Source organism: Heteronotia binoei, chromosome 9 (genome assembly GCF_032191835.1).
Source record: "Heteronotia binoei isolate CCM8104 ecotype False Entrance Well chromosome 9, APGP_CSIRO_Hbin_v1, whole genome shotgun sequence".
NCBI classification, from domain to species: Eukaryota; Metazoa; Chordata; class Lepidosauria; order Squamata; family Gekkonidae; genus Heteronotia; species Heteronotia binoei.
In genome coordinates this window covers 12,801,437-12,822,751 of record NC_083231.1, presented here as the reverse complement: position 1 = coordinate 12,822,751, position 21,315 = coordinate 12,801,437, and the positions used below count along the sequence as shown (strand labels likewise).

Sequence of the window (21,315 nt, the reverse complement as noted above, 5' to 3'; positions counted from 1 at the left end):
GGTCTCCATTGAGTATAACTGAGTGCCCAGCAGACATTTCCCTCTCCCCTCACCTCCTGGCTATCCGATAATCCTGAAGTGGGGGGGTGGGCCTCCAAACCAGTTGATCCCCTTTCCCCAACTGGGAATTGTAGAATAATAACACACTCCGTGTAGAAAATAGTATTTCGTATAATCCACAATGTGTATCCTCTATAGACTCTAAACAATACAGTGGTACAGACAAAAAAACATCTTGTGCACAACACGCCTACTGTCCAAACACCATGTATTACTACAGTCCAGTTTGGTGTAGCGGTTAAGTGTGCGGACTCTTATCCGGAAGAACCGGAATTGATTCCCCACCGCTCCACTTGCACCTGCTGGAATGGCCTTGGGTCAGCCATAGCTCTGGCAGAGGTTGTCCTTGAAAGGGCAGCTGCTGTGAGAGCCCTCTCAGCCCCACCCACCTCACAGGGTGTCTGTTGTGGGGGAGGAAGGGAAAGGAGATTGTGAGCCGCTCTGAGACTCTTCAGAGTGGAGGGCAGGATATAAATCCAATATCTTCATCTACCTCACAGGGTGTCTGTTGTGGGGGAGGAAGGGAAAGGAGATTGTGAGCCGCTCTGAGACTCTTCGGAGTGGAGGGCGGGATATAAATCCAATATCTTCATCTACCTCACAGGGTGTCTGTTGTGGAGGAGGGGGAAGTAAAGGAGATTGTGAGCCACTCTGAGACTCTTCGGAGTGGAGGGCGGGATATAAATCCAATAACTTCATCTACCTCACAGGGTGTCTGTTGTGGGGGAGGAAGGGAAAGGAGATTGTGAGCCGCTCTGAGACTCTTCGGAGTGGAGGGCGGGATATAAATCCAATATCTTCATCTACCTCACAGGGTGTCTGTTGTGGAGGAGGGGGAAGTAAAGGAGATTGTGAGCCACTCTGAGACTCTTCGGAGTGGAGGGCGGGATATAAATCCAATAACTTCATCTACCTCACAGGGTGTCTGTTGTGGGGGAGGAAGGGAAAGGAGATTGTGAGCCGCTCTGAGACTCTTCGGAGTGGAGGGCGGGATATAAATCCAATATCTTCTTCTTCAATTAATCATAAAAGAACCGGTCCAATTTCATCTCAGGAGAACCCTTCTTCAAGGGACCGTCTTTTACATTCCTGGAACCAGGGAACGCCTTAGATATGAAATACGGCACTTCAACACTACTGAACCCATAAATGTAAAAAACGGCCTCTTGAAAAAGGGTTCTCCCGAAATGAAATTGGACTGGGTTTTTTATGATTCGTTGGACTTTAATAATATATGGTTTCGGGACTGTCAGCGTGTTGTGCACAAGACGGTTTTTTTGTCTGTACCACTGTATTGTTTAGCGTCTGTAGAGGATACACATTGTGGATTATACGGAATACTATTTTCTACACGGAGTGAGTGCGTCGTTATTCTACAGTTCTGTTTACCTCCATGGTCCCATTCTCCGCTGACCCAACTGGGAATTGCAACTCTAATGGCAGGAACCCTAAAACCTCTGTATTTTCCTGCTCTCATTGTGACTGGCAATAAACATTTCTTACCTTTCCGCTAAATGCTCTGCATTTATCATCCTTCCTTGTTGCGGCCTGTTTGTTACCTTTCACAAAATTAGAAGTGGCTTCATTTGTGCACGTCCCCCAGACTTTTTGGCTGGTCTGTCATTATGGGGTCATACTAAAAAGAACGACAGTTGTCCCTGTAAGGAACCACTGTGGGAGAGGCTAGAAGGGCTAGAAAGCCCATTTGGATGTGATGGGAGCCAGGAAGGCCAATTGAATTGCATGGGCTCCATGAAAATACATCGCAGCACACTAAAGTTTGCAATGAAAATGTGGAACAAATTGCAAGAAACTTGCCTTGGGCCTGGAATGACAGCCTGAAGGTGGAATTTTCTGGGATTGGAATGACAGTCCAGAGTAGAACGATGGCCCCTGGGACTGGAATCAGTGTTCTGGGGGCTGTCATTCCTAACTTAGACCAATTTATATGATCCCAGGAACCGTCATTCAAGCCCCAGAGCACTGATTCCACCCCCAGGGGTTGTCATTCCAGTCCCATAGCATTTTAGCTGGGCCTGGGGGAAATCATTCTACTCCCATGGATCATTATTCCACTCTGGAGGCTGGCATTCCAGGCCCAAGATAGGTTTCTCATAATCCATTCTGTATCTTCATTGCAACTTTGTGTGCACTCATGTACAATGATGATACTGGATTTATATCCCACCCTACACTCCAAATCTCAGAGTCTCAGAGCAGCTCACAGTCTCCTTTATCTTCCTTCCCCGCAACAGACACCCTGTGAGGTGTGTGGGGCTGAGAGAGCTCTCCCGGAAGCTGCCCTTTCAAGGACAACTCTGCAAGAGCTACGGCTGATCCAAGGCCGTTCCAGCAGCTGCAAGTGGAGGAGTGGGGAATCAAATTCGGTTCTCCCAGATAAGAGTCCGCAAACTTAACCACTACACCAAACTGACTCTCAAAGGAGTCTATGCAAGTCAATTGGCATTCCTAGCTCACATTATATTCAGTGGGCCTTCATGCATCTTTCATTGTTTCCAGTAGACATTCGTATAGTTAATTATAAGTACATAATGTCATTATGTCCCATGGGTGGGACCTTTTTTGTGTGTGGGGGGGTGTTTTTCAACCAAATGACACCAAAATTGCAGTGGAGTGAGCACTGGCTAAAGACTCAAGTTTCAAGCCAACTGGACTAAGTGTCAGACCCAGAGTCAAGGAAAAGACAGTTGAAGTTCAAGATGTTTATTCCAGCTTCATGGGCATACACACACGTTGTCGGAACTGACCTCGCTGTCAGTTCCCCCGACTTATGAACCTTTGCCCTGACTGTTATAATTCAAGCCAAAGCGCTCCAAGCAGAAGCGGGGGTTTTGTGCGGGGTTTTTGCTAAGCCCTCATCACCGCAGGTGCTCACTGTCAGTTCATGGCTTGCATCTCCTCCAGCTCTTTGCCCTTGGTTACCTAGCAACTAGCCAACTCCCAGACATACCATCCTCCCTCCAGATAAGCAACACGTTACAGTTATATCAAAGGCATAGCATTGAAGCACAGCATAGCAGTGAACAATTGAATACACATGACAAGAGGAACAAGATGGAGGGACTCTTGACATTAAGGGGATGATTTCCATGACTCCTGAACAAGCTGCCGAGCTCTATATTTACCCAGCCATAGAAAAACAAAAGAACTCACCACCACCAGCACACACACACACAGAGGAGGGAGAGAAAGAGAACTGTGGCTCTTTGTGGCTTTTTCCCAAAGACAATTGGCTGCAATTTTTACTGTTTTTATGTTAAATTTTTAATCTTTGCTGACTTGTGGACCAAGAGGTGGCCCCGTGGCGCAGAGTGTTAAAGCTACGGTACTGCAGTCCTAAGCTCTGCTCATGACCTGAGTTCGATCCCTGATGGAAGCTGGGTTTTCAGGTAGCCGGCTCAAGGTTTACTCAGCCTTCCTTCCTTCCCAGGTCGGTAAAATGAGTCCCCAGCTTGCTGGGGGGGAAGCGTAGATGACTGGGGAAGGCAATGGCAAACCAGCCCGTAAAAAGTCTGCTGTGAAAACGTTGTGAAAGCAACGTCACCCCAGAGTCGGAAATGACTGGTGCTCACACAGGGGACCTTTCCTTCCAAAAATGCTGTAGCTGACTATCAAGATCCAAACCCCAAAACATGGATTTCTTCAAGGAGGGGAGTTTCATGTCACTAAAAATCCCAGATACTTAATACTGTTCCAGAACAGCACAGTAATGACCCCGAACAGTGATTTCCATGTATATCTTTGGTTTGGGTGTTTCATTACTTACACTCCCTACTACTGATATACAACAAATACTCTTCTGGGATCAGAGCAGATGTGCGTGAATCTAGTTTTAAAAAAAATCATGGTACACTATGGTAAAATTGTTTCGGTTAACCAAGCGTGCAGATGTGCATCTGGCTATTAAAGTCGCTGTTAGTCTCATCTGTTCCCCGGCCATCAAGTTATCCTAACAAAGAAAAACGATATAGGTAATTGTAGAACCTGTATTTTATTTACTAAGTTTGAACGTATCTGGCTTGGGTCTTGCAATATCTCTGAATACTTTACTCATGAAAGGAACTCTTATTAACTTCGGTCAAATAACGCTGTCTTCTGCTTTTCTTTCGGAGGTATTTGGATGGAAACCAGTTCACTCTAGTCCCCAAAGAACTTTCAAACTACAAACACTTAACTCTTATGTAAGTAACCTTCAGAGCGCCTCCCTCTGCTGACGCTACTTAAAAATCTCTTCTTCCGTTAAATGAAATCGTTTCAAGGAAAGCATAAAATGTAGTGGACCTTTTACCAAATATGACTCTTAACGCGCGTTTTGGAAATGGTATATTTTTAGTTCACCGATCACAGCGCAATTCATTAGAAATTATGGAGACAGAAACCCCTGTCTGCAACTCCAAAAGTTGCAGACTCCCACAAAACACCCTCCAGAATATGGCCACGGTTGTTCGTTGGCACAGATGGGAGTCCAGCATTAGACTGCATTAAGGCGTTCTAAGTGATTTCAGCTACCAAATGAAATTGGCACCATTTGTTTGCAACAAGGTTATGGGCAATAATGATATGGGGTGAACAGCAGGGAAGAGCATCCCCGCTTATCTTCTTTACAGCAACTTTTGTGAGAACCTTGCTGGTTCTTTTAACAAAGTAATTTCAGCCATAAGTGCATTCTCCCAGTAACAGCAAGCCCACCAATATTACATCATATAGTAATATTAGCAGGGCTTTTTTTTATCAGAAACTCCTTTGCATATTAGGCCACACACCCCTGATGTAGCCAATCCTCCAAGAGCTTACAGGGCTCTTAGTATAGGGCAGGGGTGGCCAGACTTGCTTAATATAGGAGCCATTTAAAAAAAAATAATAAAAAAAATGGATTTATATCCCACCCTCCACTCCAGATCTCAGAGCGGCTCACAATCTCCTTTACCTTCCTCCCCCACAACAGACACCCTGTGAGGTGGGTGGGGCTGGAGAGGGCTCTCACAGCAGCTGCCCTTTCAAGGACAACCTCTGCCAGAGCTATGGCTGACCCAAGGCCGTTCCAGCAGCTGCAAGTGGAGGAGTGGGGAATCAAACCTGGTTCTCCCAGATAAGAGTCCGCACTTTTAACCACTACACCAAACTGGTGTGGAATAAATAGAATAATGGAGTAAATGTCAGATGTTTGAGAGCCACAAGACATGAATGTCAGATATTTACAAGGAAGGAAGGAAGGAAGGAAGGAAAATAGATGGAGGAGGTAGGGAAAGGTGGAAAGAAAGCAACTATAACTTTAAATGCATTATCAAAGCTGCTGGTTGACTTGGCTTGGAGAAGGGATTTAAAGAGAGAAATGCCTTCTCCAAGCTGGCCAATGGGGTGGTGGGGGCCCCAAGAGCCACACAATATATGTGAATGAGTCACATTTGGCTCCTGAGCCTCAGTTTGGCTCCTCTGGTACAGGGGCTACTGTAAGCTCCAGGAGGACTGGCTACATCTGGGATGTGTGGCCTAATATGCAAAGGAGCTCCTGCTATAAAGAAAGCCCTGAGTAGTAGCAGAACTGTTTTTTTTTTGGGGGGGGGGTTAAAAAGTCTGTCATCCACTAATTTGGATCACAACAAAATAGGCCTGCCAACATCCAGGTGGTGGGTGGAGGGATCTTCTGCTATTACAGTTGATCGCCAGGCAACAGAGATCAGTTCACCTGGAGAAAGTGGCCACATTGGAAGGTAGACTACATTTTATTATACCCCATTTGAACTGCCTCTCCTTCCCAAACTTGCCCTCCTCAAAATCTCCAGGTATATTCCAATCATGAGCTGGCAACCCTAATCAGGGCTCTTTTTCTAGCAGGAGCTCCTTTGCATATTAGGCCAAGCCCCCCCCCCCCCCCGATGTAGCCTATCCTCCAAGAGCTTAGAGGGGTCTTAGTACAGGGCCTACTGTAAGCTCTTGGGGGATTGGCTACATCAGGGGGACGTGGCCTAATATGCAGAGGAGCTCCTGCTAGAAAAAGAGCCCTGACCTTACTGCAGCATTTCAAAGAAGTGCTTTTAGCATCTGTCAAGAAGTCAATGAGTCAAATATCATTTTTATGTTAAAAAAATAAACCACCGGTCTTTACTTAAGCGTTGGCCTCCAAAAATGTATGTAAGACCCTGTGCAACTCAGTTTTAGGATTACTTGTCCCCCTTTTCTTGTAACGATTCCTTTCTTGTTCCATCCCAAATAAGTGTTTCCTGGTTTTGTACGCTGCATGTAAACAGCTGAATCGGATGACGTTTTGAGAAAGGTGTTAATATTACATCTGCTGACGGGATTTGGTGTCTTAAAACTTGTGCTGTTATCTTGAAGGACTGAATTTTCTGACATTGTTTTTTGTAGAGACCTAAGTAACAACCGAATCAGCACTCTCTCTAACCAGAGCTTCAGTAACATGACTCAGCTGCTCACCTTGTAAGTGTATAACAAACAGTTCATGTATAACAGGGGTGGCCAAACTTGCTCAACATAAGAGCCACATAGAATAAACGTGAGATGTTTGAGAGCCACAAGACAGGGAGGGAGGGAGGAAGGAAGGAAGGAAGGAAGGAAGGAAGGAAGGAAGGAAGGAAGGAAGGAAGGAAGGAAGGAAGGAAAATAGATGGAGGAGGGAAGGAGAGGTGGAAAGAAAGCAACTATAACTTTAAATGCATTCTCCAAGCTGCTGGTTGGCTTGGCTTGGAGAAGGGATTTAAAGAGAGAAATGCCTTCTCCAAGCTGGCCAATGGGGTGGTGGAGACTACGAGAGCCATGCAATATATGCAAAAGAGCCACATGCGGCTCCCGAGCTGTAGTTTGGCTACCCCTGATGTATAACAAAAGTTTGTGGGAAGAATGCCGCGTTTGCCGTTTTTAATAATAAAGCTTCTGGCTGACCTGTCTGTGTGACAGTGTTCTCTAAGGAACTCAAAACGCTGCACTCAAAACCTGTGTGTTTCTGAGATATAGTGTGACAATGTCGCCTTGGTGTGCTTTCAGAATTCTCAGTTACAATCGTCTCCGGTGTATTCCAGCCCGAGCGTTTGACGGCTTGAGATCGCTTCGATTGCTGTAAGTAAATCTGTTTAAGTACAGTTCATTCATTTGTGCGTAGCGTTTGGAAAGGCAGGCCTGCGTCATTGTGTACATGCAGGACTTTTTTTGTTGCAGGAACTGCTTTGCGTATTAGGCCACACACACACCCCCCCCCCCGATGTAGCCAATCCTCCGAACCCCATATGTACTATTTTACTATTCCATGTTATTGCAGAGCTATTTGTTTGCAAGACTGAACATTATACCTACAACAGTCTCGTAAGGGAGATTTTTTTATTAGACCCTGCACTGACAGAATCTGCCGTTGCGGCCTTAACAGGATTGATTCATCCTTCCATGCTCGGCTGGGATACAGATTTTTTTTTTTGAGATTATGAGGGATTACTATATTAAGCCTTTATTCAACCAACCGTCCCCCCGTCCCCTGGAAACCCTGGCTCTTTTGCTCAGCGCTAAGGATCCCAAGATCACTTTCCCTATGAAGAAAAGTTAAAACGCTTGGGGCTCTTTAGCTTGGAGATCCATCGACTGAGGGGCGACATGATAGAGGTTTACAAAATGATGCATGGGATAGAGAAGGTAGAGAAAGAAGTCCTTTTCTCCCTTTCTCACAATATGAGAACTCGTGGGCATTCAATGAAATTGCTGAGCAGTCGGGTTAGAACGGAGAAAAGGAAGTACTTCTTCGCCCAAAGGGTGATTAACACATGGAATTCACTGCCACAGGAGGTGGTGGGGGGTACAAGCACAGCCAGCTTCAAGAGGAGATTGGATAAAAATATGGAGCAGAGGTCCATCAGTGGCTCTTAGCCACAGCATATTGTTGGAACTCTCTGTCTGGGGCAGTGATGCTCTTGGTGCTTTGGAGGGGCAACAGTGTCCTGGCCCCATTTATGGACCTCCTGATGGCACTTGGGGTTTTTTGGCCACTGTGTGACACAGAGTGTTGGACTGGATGGGCCATTGGCCTGACCCAACATGACTTCTCTTATGTCCTTATGCTCTTATCACTCTAGCAATCATGAAATTTGTCACAGTCCTTTTAGCCCTTGCAGAAAAAGAGATAAGTAATGTCTGTCTTCTGCTCAAGATTGTGACTCAGTGGCTGATTACAGACTGGCACTTTGGGCTGACTCAGAGATGGCCCAAAAAATCAGCGCAGATGGCAACATCTGCCGGCTGTCCTCACCCCATCCTCCAGGCGCCCGAGACCAGCTCAAAAACCTACCACTTCCAAAGTAGTAGCAAATTTTTGAGCTGGCCGTCAGTCGCCTCCCCACCATCTGGACGGGGAAGGGCGCAAGTGAGGCGACTTGGCGGTGTGGGACAAAAAATCTGTATCCCAGCCGAGCATGAAAGGATGAATCAATCCTGTTAAGGCCGCAACGGCAGATTCTGTCAGTGCAGGGTCTAATAAAAAAATCTCCCTTACGAGACTGTTGTAGGTATAATTTTTTTAAAGAACCCGTTCAGAGCGCTGGAGCGCTCATGCGCATCAGCGCCTGCCCCCCGAGGGAAAAAAAGGAATCCGGCTTCTGGGTCGCCTTCCCGTGCAGAGGCGCTCAGCTCCTTCATGGACGGGATGCAGGCAGCATGCGGGTGAGCGTGTGGAGGCTCCGGGACGGCTCTTTTTGAGCCATCCCGATTTGGGACGCCTCCAAGCCGCCCCAGAATGCCCGTCTGTTCTTAGCCAATGAGCTTCTAAAGAGTACAAAAGGAAAGAGCAGCAAGAGGACATGCTGTGAGGAACAATGTGCTTGCCTCTGTACCGCAGCAGTCCCTTTTCTCTTCTTTTCCTCCTGCCTGCTGTAGCAAACAGAATGACAAATGCCACCGAGTACGTAAGCGCTGTCAAGTCTCAACCAATCCCAGCAAAGGGCTTTCAAGGCCGGTGAGAAGCTGAGCTGGTTTGCCACGTCTGCCAGGCTGTCCTTGGTTTGCGGAACTGGACAAGGTCCCGCAGGGCCCTCACCTCTTCCGGCAGCTGGTTCCACCAGGAAGGAGCCGTTACAGAAAAGGCCCTGTCCCTGGTGGATTTCAGACGGGCCTCCTTTGGCCTGGGGATAGCAAGCAGATTTTGAGAGCCCGATCTCAGTACTCTCTGGGGAACATGTGGGGAGAGACGGTCCCTAAGGTAGGCAGGTCCTAGGCCATATATGTCAGATGTTTGAGAGCCACAAGGGAAGGGAGGGAGGGAGGAAGGAAGGCAAATAGATGGGAGGAGAGGTGGAAAGAAATCAGCTTTAACTTGAAATGCATTCTCCAAGCCACCAGCTTGGAGTGATTTAAAGACAGAAATGCCTTTCCAAGCCAGCCAGCAGGGCGGCGGGGGCTTTGAAACCACACAATATGTGTGAAAGAGCCACATGTGGCTCCTGAGCCACAGTTTGGCCACCCTGGGCTATACCATGCTGCCTCCCCTCCTGCAACGAGATAACAATGGAGTGCATGTTCTCCCCACTTCCTTAGATTTGAGATGAGCACACAAGCCGACGTGATGATGTCTTTCCATAGCCTTACTAAATATTGTGGCTGGAGAGGAAGAGGTGGGAGGGAAGGCGGCCTGGCGTAGCCCAATTTCATTGGGTCTCAGAGGATAAGCAGGGTCGGTATTTGGAATGGAAACCACCAAGGATGGCTCTGCAGAGGAAGGCAGCAGCAAACTGCCTCTGCTTCTCATTTGCAAGTTGGTCGCAACTTGACGGCGCTTTGCACGCATTGCACTGCAGAAGGGGCTTGGTGCTCGTGCATCTAGTGGTGGCCATTTAGGGGCTGTAAGGTCTGCAACCTGCCCAGATTGAAGAGACTTATAGTGCCATCCAGGGGTCGTTTTGTAGAAAAATAGGTGGCGGAGCTCAATAGCGTATGCTGCCCCCGAGCCAAAAAGCAACCTGATACAAGAAAGGAGAGCCCTGGGCAATTGAGGCCTGCTGGCTAGAGATCCAGCCAGCCCAAGCAGGCCTCACTCGCCTGGGGCTCTCCTGGCTGCTCCCCCCCCCCACTCAAAAGACCAGCAAGCCACCCGCTGCTCAAAATCTCATAAGAATTGGTGAAAGGGTGACGTGGGCTTCTCCAGGGGTTAATGAGGGCTGCTGGGGAAGGGGGGTGGCAAAGCCCCTGGTGGGTGGGTGGCTGCACCTACTATTCAATGGGCATGGTAGGTGGGGAGGAAGAGGGGGAACCCTCAGAAAGGTTCAGGAGCTGTGCTCCTGTGAGCTCCTGCTGAATCTGAGGCCTGGCGCCATCCTAATCAGAGTTCATTAAAATCAGCGGGCTTAGAAAGGTGTAATTCTGCTTAGGATGGAACTGTTAGGTGCCCAGACATTCTTGGGAGGTTTTTGAACTTGTTGAATCTCCTTTGCAAAGGAACTAGGGTGCATTTGATTAAAGCAGTGCTTCGGTATCTGCTGGAGAGCCAGTTTGATGTAGTGGTTAAGTGTGCGGTCTCTTATCTGGGAGAACCGGGTTTGATTCCCCACTCCTCCACTTGCACCTGCTGGAATGACCTTGGGTCAGCCATAGCTCTGGCAGAGGTTGTCCTTGAAAGGGCAGCAGCTGTGAGAGCCCTCTCCAGCCCCACCCACCTCACAGGGTGACTGTTGTGGGGGTGGAAGGGAAAGGAGATTGTGAGCCGCTCTGAGACTCTTCGGAGTGGAGGGCGGGATATAAATCCAATATCTTCTTCTTCTTCTTCATTTGCATCCGTTAATCATTTCTCCTCCCTCTCGTTTGCATAGGTCTTTGCATGGCAATGATATTTCCGTTGTACCCGAAGGCGCTTTCAATGATCTTTCAGCGCTATCCCATCTGTGAGTATCGTTTCTAAACCAATACATTAATATTCTGACTGTGAAGTTAACCTCCAGATCCTGATTGTTTAAATTTGTGTTCTCCCTGGAAACAGTTGTCTGATGCGTCTACTCTAAGGGCGGCCAAACTGTGGCTCGGGAACCACACATGACTCTTTTGCATATATTGTGTGGTTCTCAAAACCCCCACAGCCCCATTGGACGGCTTGGAGAAGGCATATCTCTCTTTAAATCACTTCTTCAAGCCAAGCCGACTGATGGCTTGGAGAATCCATTTAACGTTGAAGTTTTTCTTTCTGCCTCTTCCTTCCTTGCCTCCCTCCCCTCCACCTACCTACCTACCTACCTACCTTCCTTCCTTCCTTCCTTCCTTCCTTCCTTCCTTCCTTCCTTCCTTCCTTCCTTCCTTCCTTCCTTCCTTCCTTCCTCAGTGGTAGAGCATCTGCTTGGGAAGCAGAAGGTCCCAGGTTCAATCCCTGGCATCTCCAAAAAAGGGTCCAGGCAAATAGGTGTGAAAAACCTCAGCTTGAGACCCTGGAGAGCCGCTGCCAGTCTGAGAAGACAAGACTGACTTTGATGGACCAAAGGTCTGATTCAGTATAAGGCAGCTTCATATGTTCATATGTTCTGTAGTGGTTAAGTGCACGGATGCTTATCTGGGAGAACCGGGTTTGATTCCCCACTCCTCCACTTACAGCTGCTGGAATGGCCTTGGGTTAGGCATGCCTCTTGCAGAGGTTGTCCTTGAAAGGGCAGCTGCTGGGAGAGCCCTCTCAGCCCCACCCACCTCACAGGGTGCTTGTTGTGTGGGGAGAAGATATAGGAGATTGTAAACTGCTCTGAGTCCCTGATTCAGAGAGAAGGGCGGGGTATAAATCTGCAGTCTTCTCCCTTCCTTCCTTCCTTCCTTCCTTCCTTCCTTCCTTCCTTCCTTCCTTCCTTCCTTCCTTCCTTCCGTCCGTAGTGGTTAAGTGCACGGATGCTTATCTGGGAGAACCGGGTTTGTTTCCCCACTCCTCCACTTACAGCTGCTGGAATGACCTTGGGTTAGCCATAGCTCTGGCAGAGGTTGTCCTCGAACGGGCAGCTGCTGTGAGAGCCCTCTCAGTCCCACCCACCTCACAGGGTGCCTGTTGTGGGGGGAGAAGATATAGGCGATTGTAAACTGCTCTGAGTCTCTGATTCAGAGAGAAGGGCGGGGTATACATCTGCAGTCTTCTCCTTCCTTCCCTCCTACCTACCTACCTCCCTACTACCTTCCTCTGATGTTCATATCTTGCAGCTCTCAAACTTCTGACATTTATTCTATGTAGCTCTTACATTAAGCAAGTTTGGCCACCTCTGGTCTACTATGACTCCCCAGCTTGTGGCCGTGTAGCGGTGTGTTTTCTGCTGCTGGTCGTGTGTTACGAGGATGTAATCTCTGTTGCAGAGAATGTAATTCCTTACATTTAGGCTTTAAGGTGAGCCAAGATATTTACAGCCGCAAGGAATAAATTAGAGGGACTCACGGTTTAAATGATTGTTTAACGTCGCCCGTAAAAAAATGTATCCTTGGTAAGCATTTAACTATTTTCTGCCGTTTAAAAAAAGCAAATTGTCATCCTTCGTCCATCTGTGAGTCCCTAACCCTACATTATGATAATGTTCAAACTGGGCAGATCACATCTGGGCATGCACAGAATGCCTTGTGATCAGTGCCGGATTAAACCCTACGGAGGCCCCTAGGCAGTCAAAATCTCGGGGGCTCCTCGCGAATTACCTCAGAGTTGGAGCACCCGCCCCGCCGACTGCGGCCCCCGCTGCAGGCACCTTCTCAAAAACCTTTGACAAAGCTGTGGGGAAGAGACAAACTTGGCGATGACGTCAGCATCAGCCGCACCAGGCAAGTCGGGCAAAGAGCGGCTTAGTTGCTGGCTGGGGGTGCAGGCTGGGAGGGCTGCAAGCAGGGGGGAAACTGGGGAGCCAGCCCAAGGCTCTAAAGGCATGGGGGTCCATAGGCCAGTGCCTACTTTGCCTAATCGTTAATCCGGCCCTGCTTGTGATAAATGTAAGCTGAAATTTGTCTCCCACAATCCACCTAAACGGTTTAATGGCACTTCAGACAGGCTGTCAGACCTCGTACATTTATGCTTTGTGGAAGGGGCTCGCTCGTAGAAAAATCTGAAGAGGGGCTTCTGTGGTGATCTAAATATAATTTGCCCATTCGCTCATGGCAATTTAAAGCTCGCGCCGTCATGAGCTTGCATTAAGCCTCTTCTGAAGTTTGCAGCAAGATCTTAACCAGCATGGGAAATCTCTTCTTCTCTGATGAGGAGGTTCCTTGATCTTCCTACTTGGTGTCTCTGTCTGATGACATCACATTCCTCAGATCTCCTCCTTCCGTAGTTTTCTTGATAGGATAGAAATTCTTTATCAGTCCTTTTCCCATGAGAAACGGGCATAAAAATGGGGCGGGGAGAGACTGACTAATGGATGGAAGAAGGTCCAGTTCGTATTTATTCATTTTAGTTAATTTATATTCCGCCCTATCCTCAGGGCGGAGTACAACATTTAAAACATTAAAACCATTCAGCAGTGATTCACTTGCATAGAAAGGTTCTAGGTGCTTTCTTTTCTTTTTCCCCATAAAGGAATGCTGGGTTTTTACCTCCTATTTTCTCTTTATTACTCACTACTTCAGATGCATTTTCCTGTATATCTGTAGAACGCAATGTCATCTAGCAGTCCTAGAATTTAGCCATACTTTTGCCAGTGAAATAATGAAACTCGCTTTCTTAATATATAGCTAGGTTGGTCTGGGAACTCCACATTGTTTTTCAATTGTGCAGAAAGGTCAAGGTAGTCCCCTGCCCAAGCACCGAGTCATTACCAATCTATGGGGTGACGTCACATCACGACGTTTTCCTGGCAGACATTTTACAGGGTTTTTTGCCATTGCCTTCCCCAGTCATCTGCACTTTACCCCCAGCAAGCTGGGTACTCATTTTGCCCACCTCGGAAGGATGGAAGGCTGAGTCAACCTGGAGCTGGCTACCTGAACCCAGCTTCTGCCGGGATCGAACTCAGGTCATGAGCAGAGCTTGGACTGCAGTACTGCAGCTTACTACTCTGCACCATGGGGCTCACTTTTTAAATTTATTTATTTATATTTTATTACACTTATATCCCGCCCTTCCCTAATGAGCTCAGGGTGGCTAACAGCCATTAAAATAACATAGAATTAAATCATTACAATAAAATCGCAATAAAATCCTTAAAGCATCTCAAAATGTATACAGTTCTAATCCCTAGATGGCGTTGTTATTAGTTCTTGATTATCGCTCTTTACTATGATGTTATTAGATGTTGTTTAGCGCATTACATTTCTGTTTGGGTTGGGGTAGGCTATCAGTGCTGCGGAGCTGTGAGGTACCGGTCGCCTCCACTAGATGTTAAAAGCCTGTTTAAACAGTTCCATTTTACAATCCCTGCGGAATTGTGGCAAGTCCCTCGGGGCCCTGATATTTTCAAGGAGAGCATTCCAGAGGGTAGGGGCTGCCACCGAAAAGGCTCTCACTCTGGTGGTGGACAGCTGGACATCTTTTGACCTCGGGATCATCAAGAGATTTTGTGAACTTGATCGTAGTGCTCTCTGGGCAGTCCTAGAGGTAAACAGGTCCCAGTTGTGTAGTCCCACCCTTTCAAGTTAAGAACTATATCAAATGGACAGCAGAGTATTCCTAGAAGCCGGCATTGAACCAGTGACCCCTATTCCTTTTAAAATTAATTTAGGCTTAGCTTTGGAGTGTTTTCTGCTGTTGTTTAAATAAAGCTCCAAGGGTGTGCCTGTGAAATGCTTACTGGTTGTTTTTTCTTTTTATGGTCTGCAGTGCCATCGGAGCGAATCCGCTGCACTGTGACTGCCACATGCAGTGGTTGTCCGACTGGGTAAAATCCGAGTACAAGGAACCAGGGATAGCCCGATGCGCTGGTCCCGGGGAAATGGCCGACAAGCTACTTCTTACCACCCCATCCAAAAAATTTACTTGTCAAGGTACAGCTGGTTTTGTTGTTTTTCTTTTTAATCCTCCTGTTCTTGTGTTCCCTCAGCGATCCCAAATTAGTGGTGATAGTTTATCAAGCAACAGTGCCGAAGGAGAAAAGTCAGGGGTGGAATTCTAGCAGGAGCTCCTTTGCATATTAGGCCACACACCCCTGATGTAGCCAATCCTCCAAGAGCTTGCAAAAAGGAGCCCTGTAAGCTCTTGGAGGATTGGCTACATCAGGGGTGTGTGGCCTAATATGCAAAGGAGCTCCTGCTAGAATTCCACCCCTGGGAAAAGTAGTTGGCTTGGCTATGTGTACTTGGCAAAGAGTTGCTTATCAGCAAAGCAGAGACATCTCTCCCGAAGTTTTCATAATAGCCAAGGATCTGTGCTGATAGGGTTACCAGTCTCCAGGTGGTAACTGAAGATCTCCCAAGATTACTACTGGTCTCCAAGCAACAGAGATCGGATTACCTGGAGAAAATGGTCATACTTTGAAGTCCCTCCCTCCCCAAACCCTGGCTTCCTCGGGTCCTACCCCCAAAATATCCAATTATTTCCCAGCCTAGACCTGGAAACTCTAGTGCTAAAGGATGCTGCATCCTCTATAAGCAGAGAAAGTCTGTTTTCAATCACAGTTCCCCAAGCAATCTTCCTCATACCTGTTGTATGAATACTTTATTTATTTGCATCGATGAAATAAACCAGCGGGTCGTGTGGCTTTTGTGTACTTAAACATTTCTTCTAGAAAGCAGAGTGCGTCACCGTTGAGATGCCAGGAGATTAACTCTTCCAAACTCTCATTCGGTGGTATTTTATTCCCTCTTCCTTTTACAAAGCAAACCATGTGCAAAAGTCCCTGCTTATTGGAATGGGTGTCTTTGGGGGCTTTGACAGCTCTCTTCGTTCTCCAGTTACGGCCATTTCCACAAATAGCAATTGACATTCTCAGGGCTCTTTTTCTAGCAGGAGCTCCTCTGCATATTAGGCCCAGGGCTGGTGCGTGGGAGTAGGCAAAGTAGGTAGTTGCCTAGAGCGCCACCTGCCCTAGGGGGTACCACTGGGCTGGGCACCCCCTTCCTGACGCATGACTCCAGCTCCTGACCACTGTCCCCTTGTCCTCTCCCATCACCAAGCTGCCCTCAACAAAGCCAAGCCAATCTCCCCAATGTGTGACTTGGTCTCCCGCCTCACCCTATCCTGCCACCCTCCTTCCTGACATGGCCAGCAAGCACTTCTTCTCACCATTTTTTTTATAGCATCACATTTTTTTAGGAAAAAAATGAAAATTAAAAATCAGTAAATGAAAAATGTGAAAGTTTCAAGGTGGGTGATTTGCCTAGGGCCCCGGAAAGCCTAACACCGGCCTTGATTAGGCTACGCCCCCTAATGTAACCAATCCTCAAAGAGCTTACAGGGCTCTTAGTAAAGGGCCTACTGTAAGCTCCAGATGATTGGCTGCATCAGGGGGGTGTGGGCTAATGTGCAGGGGAGATCCTGCTAGAAAAAGTAGTCCAATTCAAGAAATATCTGGGGACTTCAGGCATGGAGTCAGGAGACTTTGGGGGTGGAGCCAGGAGATATTAGGGGTGGAACCAAGATCAAGCTGTGACAAGCATAACTGAACTCCAAAGGGAGTTCTGGCGATAACATTTAAAGGGACGACACACCTTTTCAATGCCTTCCTTCCATAGGAAATAGTGAAAGATAGGGGCACCTTCTTTTGGGGCTCATAGAATTGGACCCCCTGGTCCAATCTTTTTGAAACTTGGGGGTGTATTTTGGGAAGAGGCACTAGATGCTATACTATAAAGTTGGTGCCTCTACCCCAAAAAACAGCCCCCCCCCAGAGCCCCAGATACCCGCAGATCAATTCTCCATGATTTTTTATGGGAATAAAACTCCGTAGGGAATAACAGAGTTCCCAGCAGACATTTCCCTCCCCTCCCCCCGCTTTCTGACGACCCTGAAGTGGGGGGGAGGGCCTCCAAACCGGGGGATCCCCTGTCCCCACCTAGGGATTGGCAGCCCTAAGAAAAAGATGCCTGGACATTCTCTTACCATGCATTTTCCTGATATCCCCCTGCAGATAGTGGAGCATTTTGCTATCATTTATTGCTTTTGGTTGATCATATGATAAATCTGCAAAGAGGTTCATGATGGAGACATTTGAGAGACTTTGTGTTTTTAACAGTTTGAATCTAGCAGGATACATTTCTTGCCATTGTGTTGAATGTTGAGGTTCACCTGGCTTTGCATTGGTATCGTATATAAACTCAAATTTAAGAATGAACTTGTACTATCAAGTGCGTCTAACGTGGGCGTGAACGTGAGCCTATCTCTATGTTTTTTAATTATTGTAACCAATTCTCTGCTTGAGTTCCTTATTATCCATTAGGAATACGGTGGTGCCATCATCACAAAACCAACTGAAGGTGTAAATTTCCCACTACAACTCCTTTCACTGCCTTTGTTTGCCTGATTAATAATATAATAATAATAATTACAATAGTCAGTGGCTTTAATGCAGTGACAAACCATAATTTAGAGTTAGGACATCCTTGGCTCATACCCTGTGACAGTTTAAATAACATTATTTTTGCCGGTTTTAGGAATCGATAACTGAATTTAAATGCGTTTAAGGCAGAATATCAAGGGATGCTCTGATTTATAAAATGATACCTGAATGTTTCAGTAGAAATATTGCAGGGAGAAGAGCACAAGTCCAGGCCCGTAGCTACGTTGGTGCCTTGGAGGGGCCAGGCCCATCCTTTCACCTCCCCCCCCTTCCAACTGTATGGCCTCTCCATTGGAGGGCCCTCAGTCTGTCCCCTGTGCTCACCGCCGCTCTGAACAAGCAGTAGCATTGCTGCTGGTCTTGTTGCTTTTTTCTCTCCCCTTCCTTAACACCCCCCCCATTTGGTCTCCCTAGCAGAGCAAAGGGGGGGGGAGAGTCAGGAGGTCTCTGTCTCTCAGAGAGAGGGGCACATAAGAAAGGGGTGGGGGGACCAGAGCTGCTGTGACTGTCCAGGCAAAGGGGGGTTCGCTTGTGGAAATCAAAACCGCTTACAGTGCCGAGAGCCCAGGGCCACCAAACTGAGTGCCCCCCCAAAAAAACAACAAACCCTGCTGTGCACCCCACCAAACCTGGCTACGGCAATGCATAAGTCCATGGCTAATCCCCCCCCCCTAGAATATTCACCCCAATTCCATGCACAGGATTTCTTTCGAAGCGTCTCATCTAACAGGATTTCGCTTTTTGCTTTTGGCATTTCCAACTCTATACCCTGCTTCAAGAGGTTCCAGGGCCTTGTGGTTTTCTTGTGCCAGGTAAGCTTGTGAAGTGCCCCTTAACTGGATGTCCCGCTTTAAGGCAAGACCTTCTGACCTACCTTACATGTTATTCAAGCAAATTTTTCCCCATCGTACACGCATGTATCTTTTGGTCCTTCCCTTTTGCTTGGATGGTTTTTGTGAACGAGTCTTACCCTCACTCTGAAACATTAAACGAACTGTTGTTCTTTTAAACCAGTTTGCTGTAGTGGTTAAGTGCGTGGACTCTTATCTGGGAGAACCGGGCTTGATTCCCCACTCCTCCACTTGCACCTGCTGGAATGGCCTTGGGTCAGCCATAGCTCTCACAGAGCTGTCCTTGAAAGGGCAGCTGCTGTATGAGCTCTCTCAGCCCCACCCACTTCACAGGGTGTCTATTGGGGGTGGGAGGGAAGGTAAAGGAGATTGTCACCGCTCTGAGACTCTCTTCTTCTTCGTGCCAGTTTGGTGTAGCGGTTAAGTGCCTGGACTCTTATCTGGGAGAACCGGGTTTGATTCCCCACTCCTCCACTTGCACCTGCTGGAATGGCCTTGGGTCAGCCATAGCTCTGGCAGAGGTTGTCCTTGAAAGGGCAGCTGCTGAGAGAGCCTCAGCCCCACCCACCTCACAGGGTGTCTGTTGTGGGGGAAAAAGATAAAGGAGATTGTAAGCTGCTCTGAGTCTCTGATTCAGAGAGAAGGGCGGGGTATAAATCTGCAATTCTTCTTCTTCTTCTTCTTCTTCTTAAAGCTGTGCGTTAATTGCTCTGTGAAATGACATCTGCTGCCACCTGGCTGTATTCTTCATTCAGTAGAGTTGCCAACAGGCCTGGAGAAAAACAACTTAATGTGCAGAAATGGGGAACTGAAGGTTTTCATGGCATGGAGGCAAATAACATCACCTGGTGAATAATATCCAGTTAAGACTCTGTGAAAAGGACAGGATATTTTTCTCCAGGCCACTGGCAACTGTTCTTCAGTAACCCTGTTTGTTTTGATATCTGTATTACAACTTTCCTTTCCAGTTCCTTTATATTGTAGATGCTGTTTTTATAAATGTGGACTTTCTGGTTGTTTGGTTTCTTACCTCCTTTCCCCAATTCCCTTCTTTTCTCACACTGGTCTTCCATTGGTCTTCCACGACTCTAGCCATCAAGTCACTCCAAACTTATGGGGACCCTAGGAATTAATGAAGAGCCCCGTGGTGCAGAGTGGTAAAGCTGCAGTACTGCAGTCCGAACTCTTTGCTCACGAGCTGAGTTCAATCTCAGCGGAAGCTGGGTTCAGGTAGCCAACTCCAGGTTGACTCAGCCTTCCATCCTTCCGAGGTCGGTAAAATGAGTCCCCAGCTTGCTGGGGGGAAAGGGTAGATGACTGGGGAAGGCAATGGCAAACCACCCCGTAAAAAGTCTGCCGTGGAAACATGGTGATGCAACGTCACCCCAGAGTCGGAAGTGATTGGTGCTTGCACAGGGGACTACTTTTACTTTTAGGAATTAATGACTTTCCAAATTTCCTGTCCTTGACAGCCTTGGTCTGTTGGTAGCATTTTGTGATGCTAAAAGGTGCAGTACACACAGCAGTTTCCCATTGAAACGTCAAAATCCCATACGACCAGGGCTTTTGTTTTGTAGCAGGAACTCCTTTGCATATTGGGCCACACGCCTCTGATGCAGCCAATCCTCCAAGAGCTTACAGGGTCTTCAGGAGGATTGGCAATATCGGAGGGTTGTGGCCTAATGCGCAAAGGAGTTCCTGCTACAAAATAAGCCCTGATTCTACCTCTAGTGTGAGGTGATACTGTTTTGGGAACCTTCCTGTCAGAAGCTTCATAAGTGCATATCTATTCCCCCCCCCCCTTTCCACAAGACCCACTGCCTGAATTCCTAAGCCAGGGGCTGTGGGTTTGGGTCCCATCTGGGGTGCTATCTGAAAGAGATATCCTGTTTAGGAAGACTGGGCAAGTCAGGAACTCAGAAAGCCACCAACGCTAGCTGGTCCTGCAGTGTTTTTCTCAGTCGCCTTCTAAGCAATCTTTCATTCCATCCACCCCATGGTTCTTTCCAGCATTGTCAATTACCTTTTCCTTTAAAGGCCCTCTTAAAACTTTTCAGCTGGTGTCTTGTCTTTGATAATATTTCTCATTTTCTCCTCTTATCTTACCTATTTCTTTTTGACTGTTTTTTTTTTCTACCTCAGCTTCAAGCTCTTAATCCCTACCCTTAAATCTTCCCCCAACACTGCCCCAAAGCTTTCTCTCTTGTGCTTTCTCCTCTTCTTCTAGTTTGGTGTAGTGGTTAGGAGCATGCACTCTAATCTGGGAGAGCCAGGTTGGAATCCCCTCTCCTCCACATGCACCTGTTGATGTGACTCTTTTCGCTGGGTTGGTTTAGTTTCTTTCCCCCTCAGCTTCAAGAAGGGATTAGATATTAGCCACTGTGTGACACAGAGTGTTGGACTGGATGGGCCATTGGCCTGATCCAACATGGCTTCTCTTATGTTCTTATGTGACACAGAGTGTTGGACGGGATGGGCCATTGGCCTGATCCAACATGGCTTCTCTCATGTTCTTATGTGACACAGAGTGTTGGACAGGATGGGCCATTGGCCTGATCCAACATGGCTTCTCTTATGTTCTTATGTGACAGAGTGTTGGACTGGATGGGCCATTGGCCTGATCCAACATGGCTTCTCTTATGTTCCTTTTGGGTGGCCTTGAGTCAGTCACAAGTTCTTTCAGAGCTGTTCTCTCGAGAGCAGTTCTCAAAGGAGCTCTTTCAGCCCCACCTACCTCACAGGGTGTCTGTTGTGGGGAGGGGAAGGGAAAGGAGATTGTGAGCTGCTCTGAGACTATGAGTGCTGGACGGGGTTATAAATACAATCTCCTCTTTTTCTCTTTCCCCACTTTGTTTCATTCTCATCTTCATGTCTTTGTTGTAGTTAATTTCAGTCCTTGCCTTCAGTATTTTTAGAGTGACAAGAAGACAGTCATCTTCCTCCCCCCCCTTAAACTCCTTAAAATCTGA

General features: G+C 47.4%; 1 protein-coding gene across 10 annotated transcripts in view; it reads left to right on the top strand.

Annotated features, from left to right (window-relative positions):
• Positions 1–21,315, top strand: part of SLIT2 (slit guidance ligand 2) — a 482,157-nt gene that overhangs the window by 415,611 nt on the left and 45,231 nt on the right. For 6 of the 10 annotated variants that reach the window (XM_060246233.1, XM_060246232.1, XM_060246227.1 and 3 more), the window contains 6 exons: positions 4,194–4,262; positions 6,448–6,519; positions 7,084–7,155; positions 10,878–10,949; positions 14,822–14,985; positions 18,275–18,307. In XM_060246233.1, coding sequence (XP_060102216.1) covers positions 4,194–4,262; positions 6,448–6,519; positions 7,084–7,155; positions 10,878–10,949; positions 14,822–14,985; positions 18,275–18,307 — 482 coding nt within the window. The remainder of the gene's footprint in view (positions 1–4,193; positions 4,263–6,447; positions 6,520–7,083; positions 7,156–10,877; positions 10,950–14,821; positions 14,986–18,274; positions 18,308–21,315) is intronic. The other 4 variants (XM_060246235.1, XM_060246234.1, XM_060246236.1 and 1 more) reach the window with 1 other exon arrangement.